The sequence below is a fragment of the Coregonus lavaretus genome (assembly GCF_964263955.1).
Source record: "Coregonus lavaretus genome assembly, contig: HAP1_SCAFFOLD_463, whole genome shotgun sequence".
Classification (NCBI taxonomy): Eukaryota; Metazoa; Chordata; class Actinopteri; order Salmoniformes; family Salmonidae; genus Coregonus; species Coregonus lavaretus.
Window position 1 is genome coordinate 318,178 of NW_028159925.1, and position 23,166 is coordinate 341,343.

The 23,166-nt window shown below is 46.8% G+C and overlaps 1 protein-coding gene across 1 annotated transcript in view; it reads right to left on the bottom strand.

Annotated features, from left to right (window-relative positions):
* LOC311122333 (kelch-like protein 24) overlaps nt 1–21,589 on the bottom strand; it is a 45,867-nt gene extending 24,278 nt beyond the window's left edge. The window contains exons 1-5 of the mRNA XM_084196708.1: nt 21,330–21,589; nt 18,730–18,833; nt 17,356–18,200; nt 14,544–14,728; nt 8,832–8,950 (exon numbers count right to left, since the gene is read on the bottom strand). Of these exons, the coding sequence (XP_084052834.1) occupies nt 8,832–8,950; nt 14,544–14,728; nt 17,356–18,200; nt 18,730–18,804 (1,224 nt within the window). The 5' untranslated portion in view covers nt 18,805–18,833; nt 21,330–21,589. The remainder of the gene's footprint in view (nt 1–8,831; nt 8,951–14,543; nt 14,729–17,355; nt 18,201–18,729; nt 18,834–21,329) is intronic.
* Nucleotides 21,590–23,166: the final 1,577 nt, after the last annotated feature.

Consider the following 23,166-nt stretch of genomic DNA (forward strand, 5'->3'; position numbering starts at 1 on the left):
GTGCAGCCTTTGATATTATTGACCATAACCTATTGTTGAGAAAACATATGTTTTATGGTTTTTGAAGCTTCTCTAATGCCAAACATGTAGGGTGTGGTGTACAGCAGGGCAGCTCTCTAGGCCTTCTTTTCAATTTTTGGACCCCAGGAAAAGTAGCTGCTTTCAACAGCTAATGGGGATCCTTATAAAATACTAAATACCAAAAATCTGAATTTCCTCCGTTGCAAGAAAATCCTCAGCAACAAAAAAGTGATCAAATTAAGATCGTATACAGTGCCTTGCAAAAGTATTCATCCCCCTTGGCGTTTTTCCTATTTTGTTGCATTACAACCTGTAATTTAAATGGATTTTTATTTGGATTTCATGTAATGGACATACACAAAATAGTCCAAATTGGTGAAGTGAAATGAAAAAAAATTACTTGTTTCAAAAAATTCCAAAAAATAAATAAGTGGTGCGTGCATATGTATTCACCCCCTTTGCTATGAAGCCCCTAAATAAGATCTGGTGCAACGAATTACCTTCAGAAGTCACATAATTAGTTAAATAAAGTCCACCTGTGTGCAATCTAAGTGTCACATGATCTCAGTATATATACACCTGTTTTGAATGGCCCCAGAGTCTGCAACACTACTAAGCAAGGGGCACCACCAAGGAAGCGGCACCATGAAGACCAAGGAGCTCTCCAAACAGGTCAGGGACAAAGTTATGGAGAAGTACAGATCAGGGTTGGGAGCACCATTAAATCCATTATTAAAAAATGGAAAGAATATGGCACCACAACAAACCTGCCAAGAGAGGGCCACCCACCAAAACTCACAGACCAGGCAAGGAGGGCATTAATCAGAGAGCCAACAAAGAGACCCTGAAGGAGCTGCAAAGCTCCACAGCGGAGATTGGACTATCTGTCCATAGGACCACTTTAAGCCGTACACTCCACAGAGCTGGGCGTTACGGAAGAGTGGCCAGAAAAAAGCCATTGCTTGAAGAAAAAAATAAGCAAACACGTTTGGTGTTCGCCAAAAGGCATGTGGGAGACACCCCAAACATAGGAAAGAAGGTACTCTGGTCAGATGAGACTACAATTTAGCTTTTTGGCTATCAAGGAAAATGCTATGTCTGGCGCAAACCCAACACCTCTCATCACCCCGAGAACACCATCCCCACAGTGAAGCATGGTGGTTGCAGCATCATGCTGTGGGGATGAGAGAGGAGCTGGTCAGGCAAAGGGTGAGGTCGTCGTCGGGTGAGGTAGTCGGGTAAGCTTGGCTTTATACATAGTTTGGGCTTTGTCGAGTAAGGCTAAAACTATGTATTTAGATTGTAGTTAGGTATTGTAGGTAGTTATCGTGGGTTGTTGTATGTAATTATTGTAGGTTAGTATTGTATTCGGCTGAGCCCGGCGTAGCACGAAGCTAGCTGGCTAAACCACCACCTGGACTAGCTGGCGGATAGCTACTGGCAACTATTAGCAACAGTATAGTTGTTTTACGCCTGAGAGTGCCTGTAATTATGCCAGCTGGCTGCCTACAATAGTTACATACAATAATTGCCTACCATTCAGCTGTTTTCTAACCTCATTGTCTGAACCGTTAACGCTAGGTAGTAAGTGGCTACTGTGCTTGAAATTTAGCTAGCTTGTTGCTACCTGGATAGCAACTAGTATACAATAGCTGGAACGACCTCGCGAACAGACGCGAACTGGCTGAGTCAATTCAGTGGCTAGCTTTGCACTTGGCTAGCTAACAGTAGCTGCTAGGGGTAAGTCATAACATACATTTGTGTTTTTTGGTAGCCATAGTCGTTCAAGGAACTCGGGACATGGGTGACTAGTTAACGTTAGTTTGGCTCTCTCTGTGTGTTCGTGCCGTGAAAGGAGGGGTTTCTTCTTTGTCTGAAAGCAATGGCTAGCTAGTATGCTAACTATTCTAGCTAACTAACTGGCTGAATAAGTTGTCGACGGACTCGCTCAAGCTGTCGGGACTAACCCACAACGTTAGACACGGACACAAACGATCTGCTTGGCGTGCTGACACACTGGTGGTTTGTTGTGGCCGAGTATTGGTGCTAAACCGTGTTGTTGGAGTCCGGCATGCTAGCTGGCTGCGGCATCTTATGGCTAGGTGCCCTGGACGATTTTCACGGAAGAATACTGTACCTAGTCAGCTAGCTGAATAAACTAAGTTAGTCTATTCCTAGAAAACATTGAACCGCTGTAGTTTACAACAATTATAGTTTCTGAGGTGGAAGTTGGGAGAGTTATATTTGGGTGTTGTGGTGAGGGAGGCCCCGCTCTCTCCTTTCCCAGATGTTTAGTTCATTTCATTCCGATCTCCTTTGCATTATTGTAGCCATTTTCTGCAGCCTGTCAACTATGCCTCTGTCTATCCCTGTTCTCTCCTCTCCGTACAGGCTATACAAACGCCTCACACCGCGTGGCTGCTGCCTCTCTAACCTGGTGGTCCCTGCACGCACCACCCACTTGGAGTTCCAGGTCTCAGGCAGCCTCTGGAACTGCCGTTCTGCTGCCAACAAGGCAGAGTTAATCTCAGCCTATGCTCCCCTCCAGTCCCTCGACTTCTTGGCGCTGACGGAAACATGGATTACCACTGAGAACACTGCTACTCCTACTGCTCTCTCCTCATCTGACCATGTGTTCTCGCATACCCCGAGAGCATCTGGTCAGCGGGGTGGTGGCACAGGAATCCTCATCTCTCCCAAGTGGACTTTCTCTATTTTTCCCCTGACCCATCTGTCTATCTCCTCATTTGAATTCCATGCTGTCACAGTCACTAACCCATTCAAGCTTAACATCTTTATCATTTATCGCCCTCCAGGTTCCCTTGGAGAGTTCATCAATGAGCTTGATGCCTTGATAAGTTCCTTTCCTGAGGATGGCTCACCCCTCACAGTTATGGGGGACTTCAACCTCCCTACGTCTACCTTTGACTCATTTCTCTCTGCCTCCTTCTTTCCACTCCTCTCCTCTTTTGACCTCACCCTCTCACCGTCCCCTCCTACTCACAAGGCAGGCAATACGCTTGACCTCATCTTTACTAGATGCTGTTCTTCTGCTAATCTCACTGCAACTCCCCTCCATGTCTCCGACCACTACTTTGTATCCTTTTCTCTCTCGCTCTCCTCCAACACTACTCACTCTGCCCCTACTCAGATGGTAATGCGCCGTCGCAACCTTCGCACTCTCTCTCCCGCTACTCTCTCCTCTTCCATCCTATCATCTCTTCCCTCTGCTCAATCCTTCTCCCTCCAATCTCCTGATTCTGCCTCCTCAACCCTCCTCTCCTCCCTTTCTGCATCCTTTGACTCTCTATGTACCCTATCCTCCCGGCCGGCTCGGTCCTCCCCTCCAGCTCCGTGGCTTGATGACTCATTGCGAGCTCACAGAACAGGGCGGCCGAGCGGAAATGGAGGAAAACTAGACTCCCTGCGGACCTGTCTTCTTTTCACTCCCTCCTCTCTACATTTTCTTCATCTGTTTCTGCTGCTAAGGCCACTTTCTACCACCCTGTCTTCTTTTCACTCCCTCCTCTCTACATTTTCTTCATCTGTTTCTGCTGCTAAGGCCACTTTCTACCACTCTAAATACCAAGCATCTGCCTCTAACCCTAGGAAGCTCTTTGCCACCTTCTCCTCTCTGCTGAATCCCCCCCCCCCCCCCTCCTCCCTCTCTGTGGATGACTTCGTCAACCCTATGCTTTGACTTCTTTCTCCCCTCTCTCTCCAGATAAAATCTTGCGACTTGTGACGGCCGGCCGCCCAACAACCTGCCCGCTTGACCCTATCCCCTCCTCTCTTCTCCAGACCATCTCCGGTGACCTTCTCCCTTACCTCACCTCGCTGATCAACTCATCCTTGACCGCTGGCTATGTCCCTTCCGTCTTCAAGAGAGCGAGAGTTGCACCCCTTCTCAAAAAACCAACACTCGATCCCTCTGATGTCAACAACTACAGACCAGTATCCCTTCTTTCTTTTCTCTCCAAAACCATTGAGCGTGCCGTCTTTAGCCAACTCTCTTGCTATCTCTCTCAGAATGACCTTCTTGATCCAAACCAGTCAGGTTTCAAGACTGGTCATTCAACTGAGACTGCTTTTCTCTGTGTCACAGAGGCTCTCCGCACTGCTAAAGCTAACTCTCTCTCCTCTGCTCTTGTCCTTCTAGACCTGTCTGCTGCCTTTGATACTGTGAACCATCAGATCCTCCTCTCCACCCTCTCCGAGCTGGGCATCTCCGGCGCGGCTCACTCTTGGATTGCATCCTACCTGACCGGTCGCTCCTACCAAGTGGCGTGGCGAGAAGCTGTCTCCGCACCACGTGCTCTCACCACTGGTGTCCCCCAGGGCTCAGTTCTAGGCCCTCTCCTATTCTCGCTATACACCAAGTCACTTGGCTCTGTCATATCCTCACATGGCCTCTCCTATCATTGCTATGCAGACGACACACAACTAATCTTCTCCTTTCCCCCTTCTGATAACCAGGTGGCGAATCGCATCTCTGCATGTCTGGCAGACATATCAGTATGGATGACGGATCACCACCTCAAGCTGAACCCTGGCAAGACGGAGCTGCTCTTCCTCCCGGGGAAGGACTGCCCGTTCCATGATCTCGCCATCACGGTTGACAACTCCGTTGTGTTCTCCTCCCAGAGTGCGAAGAGCCTTGGCGTGACCCTGGACAACACCCTGTCGTTCTCCGCTTACATCAAGGCGGTGACCCGATCCTGTAGGTTCATGCTCTACAACATTCGGAGAGTACGACCCTGCCTTACACAGGAAGCGGCACAGGTCCTAATCCAGGCACTTGTCATCTCCCGTCTGGATTACTGCAACTCGCTGTTGGCTGGTGTCACGATCGTCAGGGAGAGACCAATGCGCAGCGTTGAAGGTGAACATATTATATTTATTAAATGATCACACGATCAAAACAACAAACGAAAAAACGTGACGTCTATGGTTTAAACACAAACCAACACGAACAAGAAACCACAAACACAAAGTGAAAGACAGACAGTTAAATATGGCTCCCAATCAGAGACAACCAGCTGACACTCGTTGCCTCTGATTGGGAGTCACTCAGGCCAACATAGAAATACAAACATAGAATACACACCCTGGCTCAACATAACAGTGTCCCCAGAGCCAGGGCGTGACAGTACCCCCCCCTAAAGGCGCGGACTCCGACCGCGCCAACTAAATACCACAGGGGAGGGACCGGGTGGGCACTCCGCCTTGGCGGCGGATCCGGCTCCGGGCCTGATCCCCACTCCCTCTCCAACCCCCCAAAGTACCCCTGGTCCGGTCTGGCCCCGCTGGCCGGAGCTGGACTGCACACTGATGGAGCGGATTGCTCTAGCTCCGGCGTAACGCATCTGACCGGTGCCGGACCAGGCACCAGTGGAACAGGCACAGGCCGTGCCGGACCGACGACGCACACCACTGGCTTGGTGTGGGGAACAGGCACGGGCCGTGCTGGACTGACGACGCACACCACTGGCTTGGTGTGGGGAGCAGGAGCGGGCCGGACAGGGCTGACGAAACGCACCACAGACTTGGTGCGGGGAGCAGGAATGGGCCGGACTGGGCTGGCGACGCGCACCACAGACTTGGTGCGGAGAGCAGGAACGGGCCGGACAGGGCTGACGAAACGCACCACAGACTTGGTGCGGGGAGCAGGAATGGGCCGGACTGGGCTGGCGACGCGCACCACAGACTTGGTGCGGAGAGCAGGAACGGGCCGGACAGGGCTGACGAAACGCACCACAGACTTGGTGCGGGGAGCAGGAATGGGCCGAGCCGGGCTGACGAAACGCACCACAGACTTGGTGCGAGGAGCAGGAATGGGCCGAGCCGGGCTGACGAAGCGCACCACTGACTTGGTGCGGGGAGCAGGAACGGGCCGAGCCGGGCTGACGAGACGCACCACAGACTTGGTGCGGGGAGCAGGAATGGGCCGGACTGGGCTGGCGACGCGCACCACAGACTTGGTGCGGAGAGCAGGAACGGGCCGGACAGGGCTGACGAAACACACCACAGACTTGGTGCGGGGAGCAGGAACAGACCGGACCGTACTGGGGACACACACCACTGGCCTTACACCGGGATCTGGAACGGGCCGGACCGGACTGGTAACACACCCCAGTACCTCTCGCCGTGCCTCTCCACCTTCCATCCCCTCTTCGACCAGTGGCCCCCGTAACCTGGCGGCCTCCTCTGCCAACCCGCTGGACCGCTCTATCGCGGCCTCCTGCTGCCCCGACGTCGTGAGCCCCCCCCTAAAAAATTTCTGGGGGTCTCTCCTCCCCGTGGGCCAGGCCTCTATCGTTTTCGCCCAACTCTCGCTCCTCTGTCTCCAACTCCCGCTATTCAGCTCCTCAATGGGCTTGACCCAGTCGAAGCTCTTCCTCAACTGTTCCCAAGTCCACCCTCTCTGCTCCTCACTAGGCTTGACCCAGTCGAGGTTGCCACGGAGATCTGCTAGCGATGGCTCCTGGACACGCTGCTTGGTCCGGTTTTGGTGGTTTCTTCTGTCACGATCGTCAGGGAGAGACCAATGTGCAGCGTTGAAGGTGAACATATTATATTTATTAAATGATCACACGATCAAAACAACAAACGAAAAAACGTGACGTCTATGGTTTAAACACAAACCAACACGAACAAGAAACCACAAACACAAAGTGAAAGACAGACAGTTAAATATGGCTCCCAATCAGAGACAACCAGCTGACACTCGTTGCCTCTGATTGGGAGTCACTCAGGCCAACATAGAAATACAAACATAGAATACACACCCTGGCTCAACATAACAGTGTCCCCAGAGCCAGGGCGTGACAGCTGGGCTCCCTGCCTGTGCCATTAAACCCCTACAACTCATCCAGAATGCCGCAGCCCGTCTGGTGTTCAACCTTCCCAAGTTCTCTCACATCACCCCGCTCCTCCGCACACTCCACTGGCTTCCAGTTGAAGCTCGCATCTGCTACAAGACCATGGTGCTTGCCTACGGAGCTGTGAGGGGAACGGCACCTCCGTACCTTCAGGCTCTGATCAGTCCCTACACCCAAACGAGGGCATTGCGTTCATCCACCTCTGGCCTGCTGGCTCCCCTACCTCTGCTGAAGCACAGTTCCCGCTCAGCCCAGTCAAAACTGTTCGCTGCTCTGGCACCCCAATGGTGGAACAAGCTCCCTCACGACGCCAGGACAGCGGAGTCACTCACCACCTTCCGGAGACATTTGAAACCCCACCTCTTTAAGGAATAGCTGGGATAGGATAATGTAACACCACCCCCCCCCCCCCCCCCACCAAAAAAAAACAAAAAAAAACATTGTAAAGTGGTTAACCCACTGGCTATAACGTGAATGCACCAATTTGTAAGTCGCTCTGGATAAGAGCGTCTGCTAAATGACGTAAACGTAAACTATGTATTTCATCGGCAGGGACTGGGAAACTGGTCAGAATTGAAGGAATGATGGATGGTGCTAAATACAGGGAAATTCTTGAGGGAAACCTGTTTCAGTCTTCCAGAGATTTGAGACTGGGACGGAGGTTCAACTTCCAGCAGGACAATGACCCTAAGCATACTGCTAAAGCAACACTCGAGTGGTTTAAGGGGAAACATTTAAATGTCTTGGAATGGCCTATTCAAAGCCCAGACCTCAATCCAATTGAGAATCTGTGGTATTACTTAAAGATTGCTGTACACCAGCGGAACCCATCCAACTTGAAGGAGATGGAGCAGTTTTGCCTTGAAGAATGGGCAAAAATCCCTGTGGCTATATGTGCCAAGCTTATAGAGACATACCCCAAGAGACTTGCAGCTGTAATTGCTGCAAAAGGTGGCTCTACAAAGTATTGACTTGGGGGGGGGGGTGAATAGTTTTCAGTTTTTTTGTCTTATTTCTTGTTTGTTTCACAACAAAAAATATTTTGCATCTTCAAAGTGGTAGGCATGTTGTGTAAATCAAATGATACAAACCCCCAAAAAATCAATTTTAATTCCAGGTTGTAAGGCAACAAAATAGGGAAAATGCCAAGGGGGGTGAATACTTTCGCAAGCCACTGTATATGTACTTTGCCCAGCATTGAGAACGATAATGGATATATAAAGAATACATAGTGAATAATGAATAATTATAATGAATAACAAGGCAACATGTTGGGTCTTGACAGTGTTTGCAACATGCGTACCAAATTGTGTTACAATACAAATATCTGTGACTGATTTATATGCATTTATGTGCCAGACCACGTCCATGTGAATGTTTATTGGTCAATAGTGGCCATGTTGTTTTAGGTACCAGTCTGGAAAATATTGCGTTGAGGGTCCATAGATGCCACATATCAAGTTTCGTAAATATCGGTCCTTCGCTGCCAGAGGAGTAGAGTTTTAAGTGTTTTTCACAACATTCTAAATGGCGAAAAATCCATCATGGTGGATCTTATGGGTCCCTGAGGCAAATGTGTTCCTTGTGAGGAGAGGGACCTATGTACCGAATGTCATGACTTTAGGTCAAACAGGGCGAGGGGCGTGACCTTTCAAAGTTTGCATTTTCAATCGCTTTTTAAAGCGTCACCATCTGGCCAATCAGTGTAATTTTGTAAATGCCGGATCTCTATGGCAGGATGCATCATTCACACAAGTTTGGTAAAAATCGGGCCAGTACTGTCTGAGATATGGCGTGTGACGAGCGTACAAACGTTCTAACAGACGGAGACAGATCCACAGTCCCCTCCTCGATTTCAACGTGGGGACAATGAATACATCAATAAACAGAAAGATTAGTAAATAAAGGGTGGTTAGGTCATCTGCTTACCTTCCCCAGTAGGACGGCCATCTTGTGTCTCCAGCGTCCCTTGTTGAGTGAAGCCACTCTGATCCACAGGTTGAGCTGGGAGTTGTACATCCACACGTCTCTGCCGTTGATACGACCCCCTGGAACACACACACACACACACACAAACACAGACACACACACACACACACACACACAACACTGTTAGCCTTGAGTCTGCGTGACTCTGGTCGGTGTTAGCCCAATGAGCTAAAGCCTAGGCATTAACACTGGGAGGTAGCACAAAGGTCTCAGGCAAGGTGACTCATCTTGTGAGAGTGTAGTTCACCGAACCACCTCTACTACAACAGTGTTTCAACTTTGTCATTGTGTTGTCTTGTCATTGTCTTCTTCGGCTGTTTTTACTCATCTGAAAACTGTTTTGTCTGAGACCAACAAAAAAAACAAAGCAAGCATCAATCCTAAAATCTGTCCAATTCAATCCAAGTTGATCTTGAGTTGATCTTGAACAACATCCAAACTGTGCATGGGTTATGTATTTGGGCTCAAATGTCAAGGTCACATTTAGTGAGGCACAGCTGACTCTGTCTAATCTGAGTTAAAAGTTTGAGCTAGGCTTCATGGGTAATCCTGCTAATCAGTCTACTCTGACACGAAGCAAACAAAACACACGCATACACACACGCAACCTGATAAAAAAAAGACGAAATTACAACACACACGTATAGCACATAAACACACACAGAGACACACACAGACACACACCCTGGCCTATTACACTTCTTTATAAAGCAGCAGTTGGATGATTTCCTCTACTCCCTGTCTCTGGGCAAACATGTACTTTAAGGAACTGTTTTTTTTCTCTTCTCCTCAGCAAGAAGCAACAACAACATGTGTAGTTAAACCAACCAGGTTGCAGACACGTTGCTAGCAAGCTCTGACACAACACCTCACTCCCTCCCTCTTTCTCTCCCTCTCGCTATCGCTCGCTCTCTCCTTCCCTTCATCACTCGCTCGATTGCTCTCTCTCTCTCTCCTTCCATTCCTCTCTCTCGCTCTCTCTCTCTCTCTCTCTCTCTCTCTCTCTCTCTCTCTCTCTCTCTCTCTCTCTCTCTCTCTCTCTCTCTCTCTCTCTCTCTCTCTCTCTCTCTCTCTCTCTCTCTCTCTCTCTCTCTCTCTCTCTCTCTCTCTCCTCCCTCCCTCCCTCCCTCCCTCCCTCCCTCCCTCCCTCCCTCCCTCAGCACCTGCCTGCTGTTCCTTTACAGCCTGAGTCAATCAAAAGGCCCCACTGATCCTTGTGAAAACAAAGACATCACTAAACCAACAGGACTTTTTTGCTAACACAATAGAAACAATGGAATAGATGCAGGGTAAACGGACAGTTCAACAAATCATGTTTGACTGTTTTCATGTTTAACATGACTCTATGTTTTTGAGAGAAGTCATGAAATAGGTCAAGTTTTTCCCTGTACATGAGTTCCCTCTGACTTGATATGAAGATGTTGGGAGATTGACATGAATGCTGAGTGTCACAGAAAGAAAACCCTCATCAGAATCATCCTACTGGCTCAGGGCAAACTGATTTCTTCTAAACAAACAGATGGTTCAGTGTTTGTGAAGCTGTGTTGAGAGAGAGAGAGTAGAGGAGAAACGATTAACCAGGGGGTCATGCATGTTAGCCAGACTCAGCCTCAACAGAATCCCAAAACAACAATATGAACAATAACATCCCACTGGGCACACACTGGTTGTATCAACGTTGTGTCCACTTAATTTCAATGAAATCACGTTGAACCAACGTGGAATAGACATTGAATTGACATCTGTGCCCAGCGGGAAGCAACAAAACCAGATGATAAGTCCTATGGTGACATAAAGACATATTCATAACATTGACAAGTATAATTATGCATGTCTTAATGACAATATATGATACATCAAATATAATTGCCAAGCTGGTAAACATTAAGATCAGAAGTCCCATCTTCATTTCACTCCTCCACACCTGCTCCAACTGCTAGAGCTTATCTTCTAACAATGAAATGAAATTATTTCTCAATCCGTCACAGTCTGTTGGTCTTAGAATGGGTGTTTAGCCATAATTAAGAAAGGGTGTCTATAGAGCCTCAGAGGCTGTCTGTGTCCTGCAGTGAGCAGCAACATGACCTCAGAGGCTGGCTGTGTCCTGCAGCGAGCAGCAACATGACCTCAGAGGCTGTCTGTGTACTGCAGCGAGCAGCAACATGACCTCAGAGGCTGGCTGTGTACTGCAGCGAGCAGCAACATGACCTCAGAGGCTGTCTGTGTACTGCAGCGAGCAGCAACATGACCTCAGAGGCTGGCTATGTCCTGCAGTGAGCAGCAACATGACCTCAGAGGCTGGCTGTGTCCTGCAGTGAGCAGCAACATGACCTCAGAGGCTGGCTGTGTCCTGCAGCGAGCAGCAACATGACCTCAGAGGCTGTCTGTGTACTGCAGCGAGCAGCAACATGACCTCAGAGGCTGGCTGTGTACTGCAGCGAGCAGCAACATGACCTCAGAGGCTGTCTGTGTACTGCAGTGAGCAGCAACATGACCTCAGAGGCTGGCTGTGTCCTGCAGCGAGCAGCAACATGACCTCAGAGGCTGTCTGTGTACTGCAGCGAGCAGCAACATGACCTCAGAGGCTGGCTGTGTACTGCAGCGAGCAGCAACATGACCTCAGAGGCTGGCTGTGTACTGCAGCGAGCAGCAACATGACCTCAGAGGCTGTCTGTGTACTGCAGGGAGCAGCAACATGACCTCAGAGGCTGTCTGTGTACTGCAGTGAGCAGCAACATGACCTCAGAGGCTGGCTGTGTACTGCAGTGAGCAGCAACATGACCTCAGAGGCTGGCTGTGTCCTGCAGTGAGCAGCAACATGACCTCAGAGGCTGGCTGTGTACTGCAGCGAGCAGCAACATGACCTCAGAGGCTGGCTGTGTACTGCAGCGAGCAGCAACATGACCTCAGAGGCTGGCTGTGTACTGCAGCGAGCAGCAACATGACCTCAGAGGCTGTCCAGAAAAAAACAAATGTGTTGGTTTCTTTTTTTGTATTCAGCTAAGCCGGTTTATTGGTTGCATTCATGTTGTCCATTGAGACAAACCTCTGAGGCACTGAGTGACTACTATCATTAAATGCTCCACACATCAACAGCCAGCTGTCAACTGGGCAGATGGGGCTACAGACAGAGGCTCGTGTTTGATCCTGACGTCACACAAACCAAACAATGGACAATGCTGTATGTCCCAGTCCTCTGATTCCCCTTCTGTCCACCCATAGGAATAGACTGGATAGTGGAAACCAGTCGTTTTTTGAGAAAATAATTTTTTGTGAAAACGCTGGCTGAAACATAATGCCATGTGACTTCCATCAGAGAATTATTTTAGGTGAAGACTGAGGATAGGACAAAGTAGATGAAGTCATAGTCAACAGCCATTGTTATGTGTGAGTGGTGGGTAGTGGTATGTGACTATTATATAACCCTCTAATAGTGGTGTCTGTCAGTCAGTCAGTCAAGGTACTGTTACTAATCAACTGATAATCACATTGGTCTCTCCATCTCTACTCCATCTCTATAGACTACCACCCTCTGGCTCCTGTCTGTCTCCAAATAACAAACAGAGCATATGATAAGAACCAGTTTTCAAGACAAAAAAACAAAACAAATAAACTTCAAACACTTCAAAGTGCACCATGATGTTGAACCTACTCATTAAGCTTCCAAACCAGGTCTGTTCTCACAGGAAGGAAGTGTTCCTACTGAGCATCAACTCCTACACAGGAGGACGGACCGTCACGTTAAAAACACCCCTTAGGAAAAGTCAAGGAGAGGGGCATGCCGAGACACAGGAGGCAAAGGTGATTTATTTGACAGCTTTCTCAGAAATGTAGGTATAGTACAGTAGATCATTACGGTCGATCTCTGAGTTATTTTGAACATTCCAACTACTGTCAAATACAATCACTGGTGTGTTCTGGAATTCTGGATTTGCAGGAATCCAGTGAAATTAGCGTTGGTTGGGTTGGTTAATGTGGTCAAATGGCCACCCAAATCTCCCACTGACATCAGTTCAGGTTAGGATACCCACAGTGGTGAGCAGAGAGGTGAACCGTTTGGTCATATTGTGGTCATTGACAGTGAGTGTTGAGAGCTGAAGTATGCAGTCACTGTGGGAAAGATGTTTAGGGTCATGGTCACAGTCACGGTTCATCTCATTCTGATCCTATTGAAGACTGGGCTTTACTGCAGCTGTACTGATGGACACCCTCCAGAGTAGGTGTGTGAGAGCCACAGAGGGAAGAAGAGAGAGAAGGGGGGACAGAGGGAGAGAAGGTGAGAGAGAGGAAAGGAGAGGGGGGGACTGAGGGAGAGAGAGAGAGAGAGAGAGAGAGAGAGAGAGAGAGAGAGAGAGAGAGAGAGAGAGAGAGGGCGGGATAGAGAGAGAGAGGGACAGAGGGAGAGAGAGAGAGAGGGGCAATAAAGGGGGAAAATGTTGTAGATAAAGTTAGAGAAAGAAAGGAGGGGAAAGGGAAAGAAACTAGTAGAACTAATGGGGAGAGAGAAAGACCAATGAAGAATGAGAGAGGGTAATAAATAATAAGAGGAGGAATGAGTGACCGAAAGAGAGAGAGCAAGAGATATGAGAGGGAGGGAGGGAGGGAGGGGGACAATATGTTGACATTTCCAGGCATGGCTTGCGGGTAGATTGATAGCGCACACGTGAGGACATGTAGAGCACAAGACATAAACACTGAACTCTTTCCCTCAAGGCCAGACTGTGAACTTACAGGGAAAGCCTGAGGTTTGGTATTACATTGGAACCCGTTCTGTTTTCATCAGGGACTGTAGATGACGTTATCCTACTGATGCCCTGTTAAACTTGGGCCCACTGAGGCTTTAAAAAGGGCAGTTTGCGCCACACTTGGTCAGCACACTTTTCCCAGTATTAATCAGCCCGGTCAAATGGCTATAAAAGCCCTGGGTAGAAGTTCCTCATTGGCTCAGATCTAGGATCAGCTTACCTTCCGTAAACCCTAACCTCAACCATTAGAGGGTAAGACTCAGACTGACCATAGATCAGCATTTATGAGCAATTTTATCCTCGAAAGCTATAAAGCACAAAGAGCCGTGTGACCCTGACTCTTGGCCAATGGGAAAAGATGGAATGAGTGAGCTGGCCAATAAGGGCCTCCCTGGGCACCGCGCCTGCAGAGTGTGTCCAGATGTTGCTCTCACATTTTCCTCTTATAAAAAAACAAAAAACACATGGCTAACATTACATTACATTACTCCCTTTTCTTCACTCCACAGAGAGGGAAGACATATCTGAGTACTCTACAGCTGTGTGTCTCAATAGGCTGTAAAATAATTATTCCCTTAGCTGGTCTCCTTTCTTGAATGACTGAGTTTTTCATTTTTTCCTGGTCGGACCAGCGATTCCTGTCTCTATTAATGGCCATCTGGACTGGTAGCATAGGTTATAGTGATAGGTAGAGCCCTATCCAATCATTCTAGCTATCTGTGGTCATTAAGCAGATGATACAAGGGAAGGATGTTACTACAATTAACCAATTAAAGTAGATGGCTCCCATGTATACTTCCTGGCATTTCCTGATCTCTTTCTTGACATAACCAATTCATGATGACATATTCCATGACTAATCCTTGTTTAGGATGGCAGACTGTCAGCCAACAGACGAGGAGCTCACCTGAGACCAGGATGTCGTTACGCAGGGCACAGACGGCGTACTCTGACTTGGTGAACTCTGGGAGCTTGGCCAGGGACTTCCACTCTCCCGTCACAGGGTCGTAACACTCTGTATAGGGCAGGTTGAACCCTCCCACCCTCTCACAGCCCCCCACCACCACGATCACCTCTGAGAAGCCTGTTGACCTGCAGATAGAGGGAAGGAGGAAGGAGGGGAGAGAGAGAGAGAGAGAGAGAGAGAGAGAGAGAGAGAGAGAGAGAGAGAGAGAGAGAGAGAGAGAGAGAGAGAGAGAGAGAGAGAGAGAGAGAGAGAGAGAGAGAGAGAGAGAGAAAGAGAGAGAGAGAAAGAGAGAGAGAGAATAAACCAACAATAGAGTAACAAGACTCATCAAAATAAACCTAACACTAGTCGCTGTGGAGAAATAAGACGACAGCACAGAAAGACTACACATAGCAACATTACACAACACAGCACAACTCCAGAGGAACATACACAATGCAGGTGACTGTGGGAAAACGAGACAGCAATGAGATACAACTAAGCAACACCACAATACAGGCCAGTCAGTTTGATTTATGACTAGAGTGAAAAAGAGAAGGCAGTACGCTGCACAGCTATAGACTGGTAATTCACAACGTGTAATATGTCATACTTTATTCACATGATTGTACTTGTCTACCTGGCAAAAGACTCAAAATACACATTCTTCATAACAACAGAAATAACCTACTAAAGACCACTGAATATCAATGACCTCAATAAACCAACTGAATGCTTCTCTATCTGCCTCACTGTTTGGAAAGTGCATGCCAGGGCTATGACATGATTTCCTTCGGTTGGGGGGAGCGATTCACTGCAACTCCACACTATGTGGTACTGTCAAGAATCCTTAATCCTTTATAATTAAACTTCAGAATATCCTAACTCTAAATCAAACTCAATGACATTTAACCTTGATTTATACAGGGAGTCAATTTGCTAGCCAACAACATGTTTTCTTACACTTTCCCCATACCTTTCCCCTACATTCCCCCTTTCTGTTTAGACACAGCACTGGTAATGACGAGTGCAGGTCATAGGTAAGAAGCTGAGGTCAGGGGTGTGTGGAGCTAAACTCAGGTGAGTGATCCACAGAGAGCATTCAGAGCCCCAGGCTTTCCCCAGAGATGGGGGCCCTGTTGGGGGCTGAAAGTTGGTGATGGCATGCATCTGTTGGCAAGAGCTGGAACTAGGGGTCCTGGGGCTACACACACAGACACAGACACAGACACAGACACAGACAGACAGACAGACACAGACAGACAGACAGACAGACAGACAGACAGACAGACAGACAGACAGACAGACAGACAGACAGACAGACAGACAGACACAGACAGACACAGACAGACACGGACAGACACATACACAGACAGACAGACAGACAGACACAGAAAGACACAGACAGACAGACCCAGACAGACCCAGACAGACACAGACAGACGGCAGGCTCCACGCCAGTTCTGATCTGCCTGGATACTGACACGGTACTCTTGAGAGAGACACGTCACCTCCCTGCTAGCTAACTGGCACCCAGCGTCAAATAATACTTAACCCAGACAACTCCGCAGGCAGGAGAAAAGCACTGTTGAAACCAGTGACAGGAGAAAAGCACTGTTGAAACCAGTGACGTCTAAAAAAGCAGACGTGTCTATGTGGCTTTAAAGACCAGTTGAACTGATCTGCTAACACTCATCACACATACTCTAACATGTAACACAGAATACATAAAGACACGTCCAGAACATTCTCTGTGGATGAACTCATCACACACACTCATATGATCCTATGTATATCGTACACAAACAAAACGGGGCTGTATGTGACTCGCTGCTTCACTACTGCTATTAAAACAAGACCCAATGTACGAATGGTTAAGGCTACAAAGGCTTGCAACATAGCCGTTATTCTGGCAGAAAAACTGGAATGTGTATGGACAAGCTCTTCCACCTCATGACACAATTTCATTACAAAACATGACTATAAAACAAACCTCTGTGTCTGCACAATAACACTGCAGGCACACATTCATGTTGTAACCCAAAACCATCTACTGTGGAGGAGAAAACAGTGGAATACTGAGTCTGACATTCTTCCTCTTATCTTTCACTCATCTCTGTCTTATCCCTTTCTTTCTTTCTTTCTCTCTCTCTCTCTCTCTCTCTCTCTCTCTCTCTCTCTCTCTCTCTCTCTCTCTCTCTCTCTCTCTCTCTCTCTCTCTCTCTCTCTCTCTCTCTCTCTCTCTCTCTCTCTCTCTCTCTCTCTCTCTCTCTCTCTCTCTCTCTCTCTCTCTCTCTCTCTCTCTCTCTCTCTCATCTTTCTCCTCACAGAGACAAAGGTGGGTGGTTCTTTACCTGAGCTGAGAGCAAAGTGGCAGTGGTTTTTGTTTGCAAACAGACATTTCCTATCCTTCTTTTTAGGATTAGAGTTAATCCCCATAAAATGATTGTGACAGATGAGTGATGAGCCAAGAGGAATTAGAGATGACATATAATCTGTCTTCCAGTTGACTTGCAGGGAAGAAGGAACTGTACCGTGTTCAGTCACAACACTTCCTCATATCTGAGTGGGCCCTAGTGCCTTCAGGGCCTTACAATAAATAGAGGACTATTTGAAGACATGAGGTGAACTCTGCCCTACCTAGATCTGTTGAATTGTTCTATCCCAAAAGCTGTGCCAAATCAATTTCCCCTTGAGGAACAATACAGTTCTATTGAATTGATTGACTGATCAAGTCTCTGAACTACACCTCCCAACATCCCCTGCACTGTACCTGCGTGGGCGGGTCCTGGGGGACATCATCTCGTTGCCCAGTACGTGGTACCGCCGGGCCTCGTGGAGGAGCTGGTAGCACTCTGGCGCCGTCTGGATGATCTGGTCTCCTTCCACTGTCTGGACAAAGTAGTTGGGGTGCAGCAGGGGCAGCCGGACGTGGTGCAGCAGGTCCTTAAGCACGGGCCTCCGGGGCTCCACACTGTGGTACACCCAGCGCATCACCGCCTCAAACACCACCTCCTCCTTCCCGATGGTCAGTTCGTCACTGCAGATGTACTCCTCCAACTCATCTCTCCTCAGGTCCAGGAACTCCTCGTGCTGGGCCACGTCAGGAAAGTTGGCCAGGGCGTACGAGCGGCAGCGGCTGGCCAGCTGTTTCAGAGCGTGGGCATCGGCGAAGCGTTGGATGCCCAAGCAGTTGCAGGGGTCGAGTTGGTCTTCCAGGAACTTGGCGCAGGCGTCGCGGAGCGTGGAGATCTGGAAGAGGCTGGAGGTCTCGAAGAGGAACTGCACGTTGTCGGTGGTGATCTTGGCGCGGCCCGTGTAGACGTAGCTGAGGAAAGAGTCCATGGCCTCGGCCAGGATGCCGTTGATCTCCACCAGCATCTCACGCGACTCGCGGTGGTCGTTGCAGAACATGGCGCGGAAGTAGGAGGAACAGGCGGAGAGCACTGCACGGTGGCAGGGGAACTCGCGGCCCTGCACGCTGATGACCACGTCAGTGAAGAGGCGGCTGTCGCGGAACTCGTTGAACACCTGCAAGATGGCCTCCGAGTGGGAGGAGCCGGAGGAGAAGTCCAGAACTTCATTACCGGTCAGAGTTTTGGAGTCCACTTCGAACACCTTGGAGGGATGAGAAGAATGAGTTTCATTTTAAAGGCCTACTCTTTAACTTTTAATCTACAGTCAAAAGTGATAAACTGAAGGTGTTGAGGGTCTTGGCACCCCAATGGTGGAACAAGGTCCCTCACGACGCCAGGACAGCGGAGTCACTCACCACCTTCCGGAGACACCTCTTTAAGGAATACCTGGGATAGGATAAAAGTAATCCTTATACCCCCCCCCCCCCCCCCAAAAAAAAATATATATATATATAGATTTGATATATTGTAAAGTGGTTGTCCCACTGGCTATCATAAGGTGAATGCACCAATTTGTAAGTCGCTCTGGATAAGAGCGTCTGCTAAATGACGAAAATGTAAAATGTAATGTCTTGGCCATGTTCAGTTTGTTTTGCTTCTTGGAAAAATTTGTTTTTAGTATGTTTTTATTTGTCACTGGAGAAATAATTGATACATATTGCACTTCAAAACACTTATCAGGACTAGTAAGAACTCTGAGTTGTGATAAAATGTGTGGGTTTAGTGAGCACCTTTCGTTTGACGGCGGGGGAGTCCCTGGTCCCAGAGTCCTCCCTGTTGAGCCGTCTGCCCAGGATCAACACCATGGCTGCTGCCCTATAGACCTATGTGATACCTGGAGGGACAACAGGAAATAAGGTTAGACCGACCGGATACCGGGAGGGACAACAGGAAATAAGGTTAGACCGACCGGATACCGGATCATGTTACATGTGGTGATATACACTAAGGAACAGTAGATCTGATTGTGCATGTTTTATAGACGTGTTATAAGCATATGTAGCTCTAGATCAAATCTTACAATCGTTATATATAAGTACAAATCAAGTTATACAAGTCACTTGAAGTTGAACTTAACTACTGAACTTGAACCACTGCTGTGACGAAATGGAGAAACCAAGTACTCTCCAGAGGCAATAGTCATAAAGAAGTCACATGGGAAACAGCCTGCTTTGAGCTTCAGAGAGAGAAAACTAGTTGTACTAACAATTCCACTGTCTTCAGGGTAGAAGAAAAGTTGTAGTTTTGAGGGCTTATAAACTTGAGCCATTCACACAGGGCCGCTTCCAGGCATAAGCGACATACAAAATATTTTTATTTTTTTTATTTTTAGAACTCAGTGGGGTCTCAACTTACTATTGAGAGTAAGAATAGTAGAACACACCAGGTGCCATTTCAAAACGTGGTTGTGCATCAGCAGTTGTTCTCTTGTTATGTCAGTCACTGACAGTCAGCATATCAGCTAACAATGTTTAGATTGGTAGTTAGTCTAGCCAGCTATCTAATTATGGTCAAATACTGTGCCCAGAGGCCCTGACCTCCAGGGGGCCTCGATTGATTTTGTTTGTAATTCTCAAATATCATATTAACATGGCATAAGTCATTACAAAATGTGTAGAATTTCAGAAAACTTGCTTTAAAACTGCAACATTTTCTCTACGCCCCATGGTAAAATGTGTAAAATTGCAGAAAACTTGCTTTAAAACTGCAACATTTTCTCTACACTCAAAATATGTTGTATTGCAGGAAATTAACTTTGCCGAAAGGCTAGAGCCGGCCCTGCATATGCACATATCTACTAACCACTTCCTCTGTCTCTGTACTGAAGCAGATGTGCCCTGGGCCATAGTACTACAGTTGAAAAGGCCAGTAATCACAAGGACAATAGAGCTAGAAAGGTTGTGGTGCAACGGTACATCAATCATGTTTGTTTTGAAGGAAACTAGGAGAAGAAAAGAAAGGCATCACCTCATCATGCTTTTATCAGTGAGCAATCTGCGAAGCCTGTTGAAGCCAGGCCTGTAGTCTTTTCAACAGTGATGCTCTAACTGTGGGTCCTAGGGGCATAGTCTTTGAAACAGACAGACTGCCAAACCAGATTAATGCCAACCAGATTAATGGCAAACTAGATTATCATCAATTCTGGGAGAGAGCCTCGGGGTCACTCCTGAGTCTGAGTCATCTTTTTTCACCTCCAGAGAATGGCAAGTTTGGAGCATAAAACAGGTATAATGCGTAGTATGTCTTCAGCGCACAGATGTTATACGAACACACACGCGAACACGCACACACACAGGTGTACAGCCCCAGGCCTACTATCTCAAACCATCTATTTAATTCAGAGGGGAAATTAATTCCTTCACTGTCTCATTCTGCCATGAGAACCTGCTTGTTTTTACATAATGATAAAGAAGTTGACATTGTCTCATCATGATGTCTTTCAGGCACCAGCGTGCACTCTTCACTCAGGTCACGTGCGTGCGGTTACTAAGCAGAGGTGGTAAATAACCGCAGCGCACCGGTCTGGCTATCTGATGAATGTGGTCATTCTCATCCGAGCTATATTTAACCTGGCGGTTGAGACGTACAAGCGGAACAAAACACACAACTGTTTGTGTGAGTTATCCTAGTCCGCAGCCGCAGCACCTCCTAGTAATTAAGCAACACAAAGGACAGGGTTGCAAGTGGCAGTGCCTTCTTTGACCTGTGTAGCTAGGCTATAAAGACAACAACAAAGTTAGCGGACTAAACTCCACTCCATTGGAGTTCAGTCCTGCCATAGTAAAGTGTTCTCTGTAGCTATTGCATCTCTTATATAGCCACAGTGACCTCGTCTTCTTGTCGCGTCTTTTTTGAGAGATTAGACTAGGTGATTTCTAAAATGGGAATGGTCATATACACGTATTTACGCACAATAAACAAGCAAATCACAAAAATGTTGAGCATATTAAATTCTGATCAGGATTGACAGAATCTATGTTATGCAGCATGGAATCGAACATTATTATAATGATCAAATGTCAATATTGATGAAGCAATAGGTGTATTATGACTGTCAAAATGTTTAAAATAAAACGCATGTACAATAACAACTCCAAAAAAGTTACAAACCCGTGATATCTGCTATAGATGGTAGCCTTTTCTATTGTGTCTCATCAGCCAAAAATCGATGACCTATTCTCGGAAACCTTGAACAGTGCGCCTTTACGCTTAGACCAACAAAATGAAGGCATACAGTATGTTGACCAAAAATCCAATGCCACAACTGAATACAAGAGAGTATTGGAATATACGTTATATATTACTTGCTATTTTTACTAAAGTACCTTACCTTCCTTATGCAAAAGTCTCCGTATGAACCGCCTCGGCTATTTGGAGTAGTGGAAAAAGAAAAGAAAGTTGAAAGAAAATGTGTATCCGAAAATTATTGGTCCAAAAATTGTATGATAAAAATACGTTTATTTATACAAAAAAAAAAAACTGAAAAATATGTATTTCTCTATTTTCTAGACATCCTGACTTGTTATGCTCGCAGAGACAAAGAACTGTAACAAATTGTAAACATCACAGCGAGATATATGTCACATCCTCAGAATATGCCGACCCAGTCAGCTGGAGTTATTGGTGCTTATGGGTAGTGTATTTCATAAGAAGGGGTTGTGCTTTACAGTTGTGCAATCAGAAAACAGCACTTCCCAAAGTACCTCTGTCCTCCGCGTGGCTGGCCTTTGTTTGCAAACAAAACTTCCCTGATGTAGAATTTTTTTTCTCAGAAAATCAGGAAACTTTTTTGTCAACAACAAGAATGTAATAAAGTGCAGGATATGGCCTGATAGTGCTATAGGTCTAATTTATACTCATTGGGTCACTTATGATCATGAGTTGAGAGACCAGAATAGTATAAATCAGACATACTTTAGTAACTTTCCTTATTGCTGAATGCTGACAATGAGTTTACAATATAAATTGGATGGAAAACAAACAACCATTTACATGATTTACAAGCACACTCTGGTCAATGACATATAGTTGTGTTGTATTCTACTGTCCTGATTTTTTTGTAATTTTAAAGATACATAAACAGTCAAGATCCTTATAACGCTCAGCCATGTGGTAAACAAAGGGTATGCTTTGTAACCCGATATGGGGCACGTGGATAGAACGGTTCAAAACATGCTGCTGCAGCAGATCATCTCTACAGTAGGGGACAGGGGGAGGGGTTAAAGGAATCATGTCATAATTTCATAACAATGTTGCACAATCCTACTTAGCCAAGGAAAGTTATCTTTAGAGAGCTACTTCCTCACTTTTGGTCTCTGACCCATTTTCAACGTTTTTTCCCAACTCGTCAATGCCTTGTGTCAACATCAGTTTTGAAACACCATTACCCTCTAGTGGATATTCAATGCATATACATTGTGGCATTGTGATCAAGAACAGAAAATAAAGCAATTTCTTGACCAAATTATTTTCGAAAAACGTATTGCCTTTAGTTTACATTGACATGACAGTTGATAGATAAGTAGGTTGTTACATAATATATTGTGGACAGACTAGGTAAATAATAAGGTATCTGACCAAATTACCAAGATTTTAGTTCTGGGTTAAACGAGATTAGTAGTTTGATAACATTTCTCCACTTCCTGTGGTACTGTTCCTTTAACATCCAGCAACAGATGTGGATTCCAGATGTTGTTGACTCCCTATCTGGTCTCTTTGAGGACTACAACATCTATCTACTCATGACTAATGCCATAGTTGACCATCTGCCAAAATCAGTTTAATATCGAATTATTAGTGTGCATGTAAACATACTCACTGTTAACTAACCATTCAGAAAATGACAGAGTCAGAGAAAGCAGCTTGGTCAATTAATGTCAAAAGTGTTTATGTCACAGACTCGTGGGACACAGTTCTTCTTGGCATGGGGGATTTGAGCTATCATTACTTCCCGAAGGACAAAGTAGAGGAGACCGGGGTTGGTTGTCTCACGGGTTGGTTGTCCCAGTGATTATTACTCCAAATCCAGAGGGAGGCTGTGTCATAATTTCAAGATTAAAATGGTTGTCCTCTATAGGAGAGGTCATCCATGTGGTCAATTCAGGTCAGGGTCACAAAACATTGAGGTGAGAGGAATATTATAACTTTTCATGGGTGAAAGTAAATAT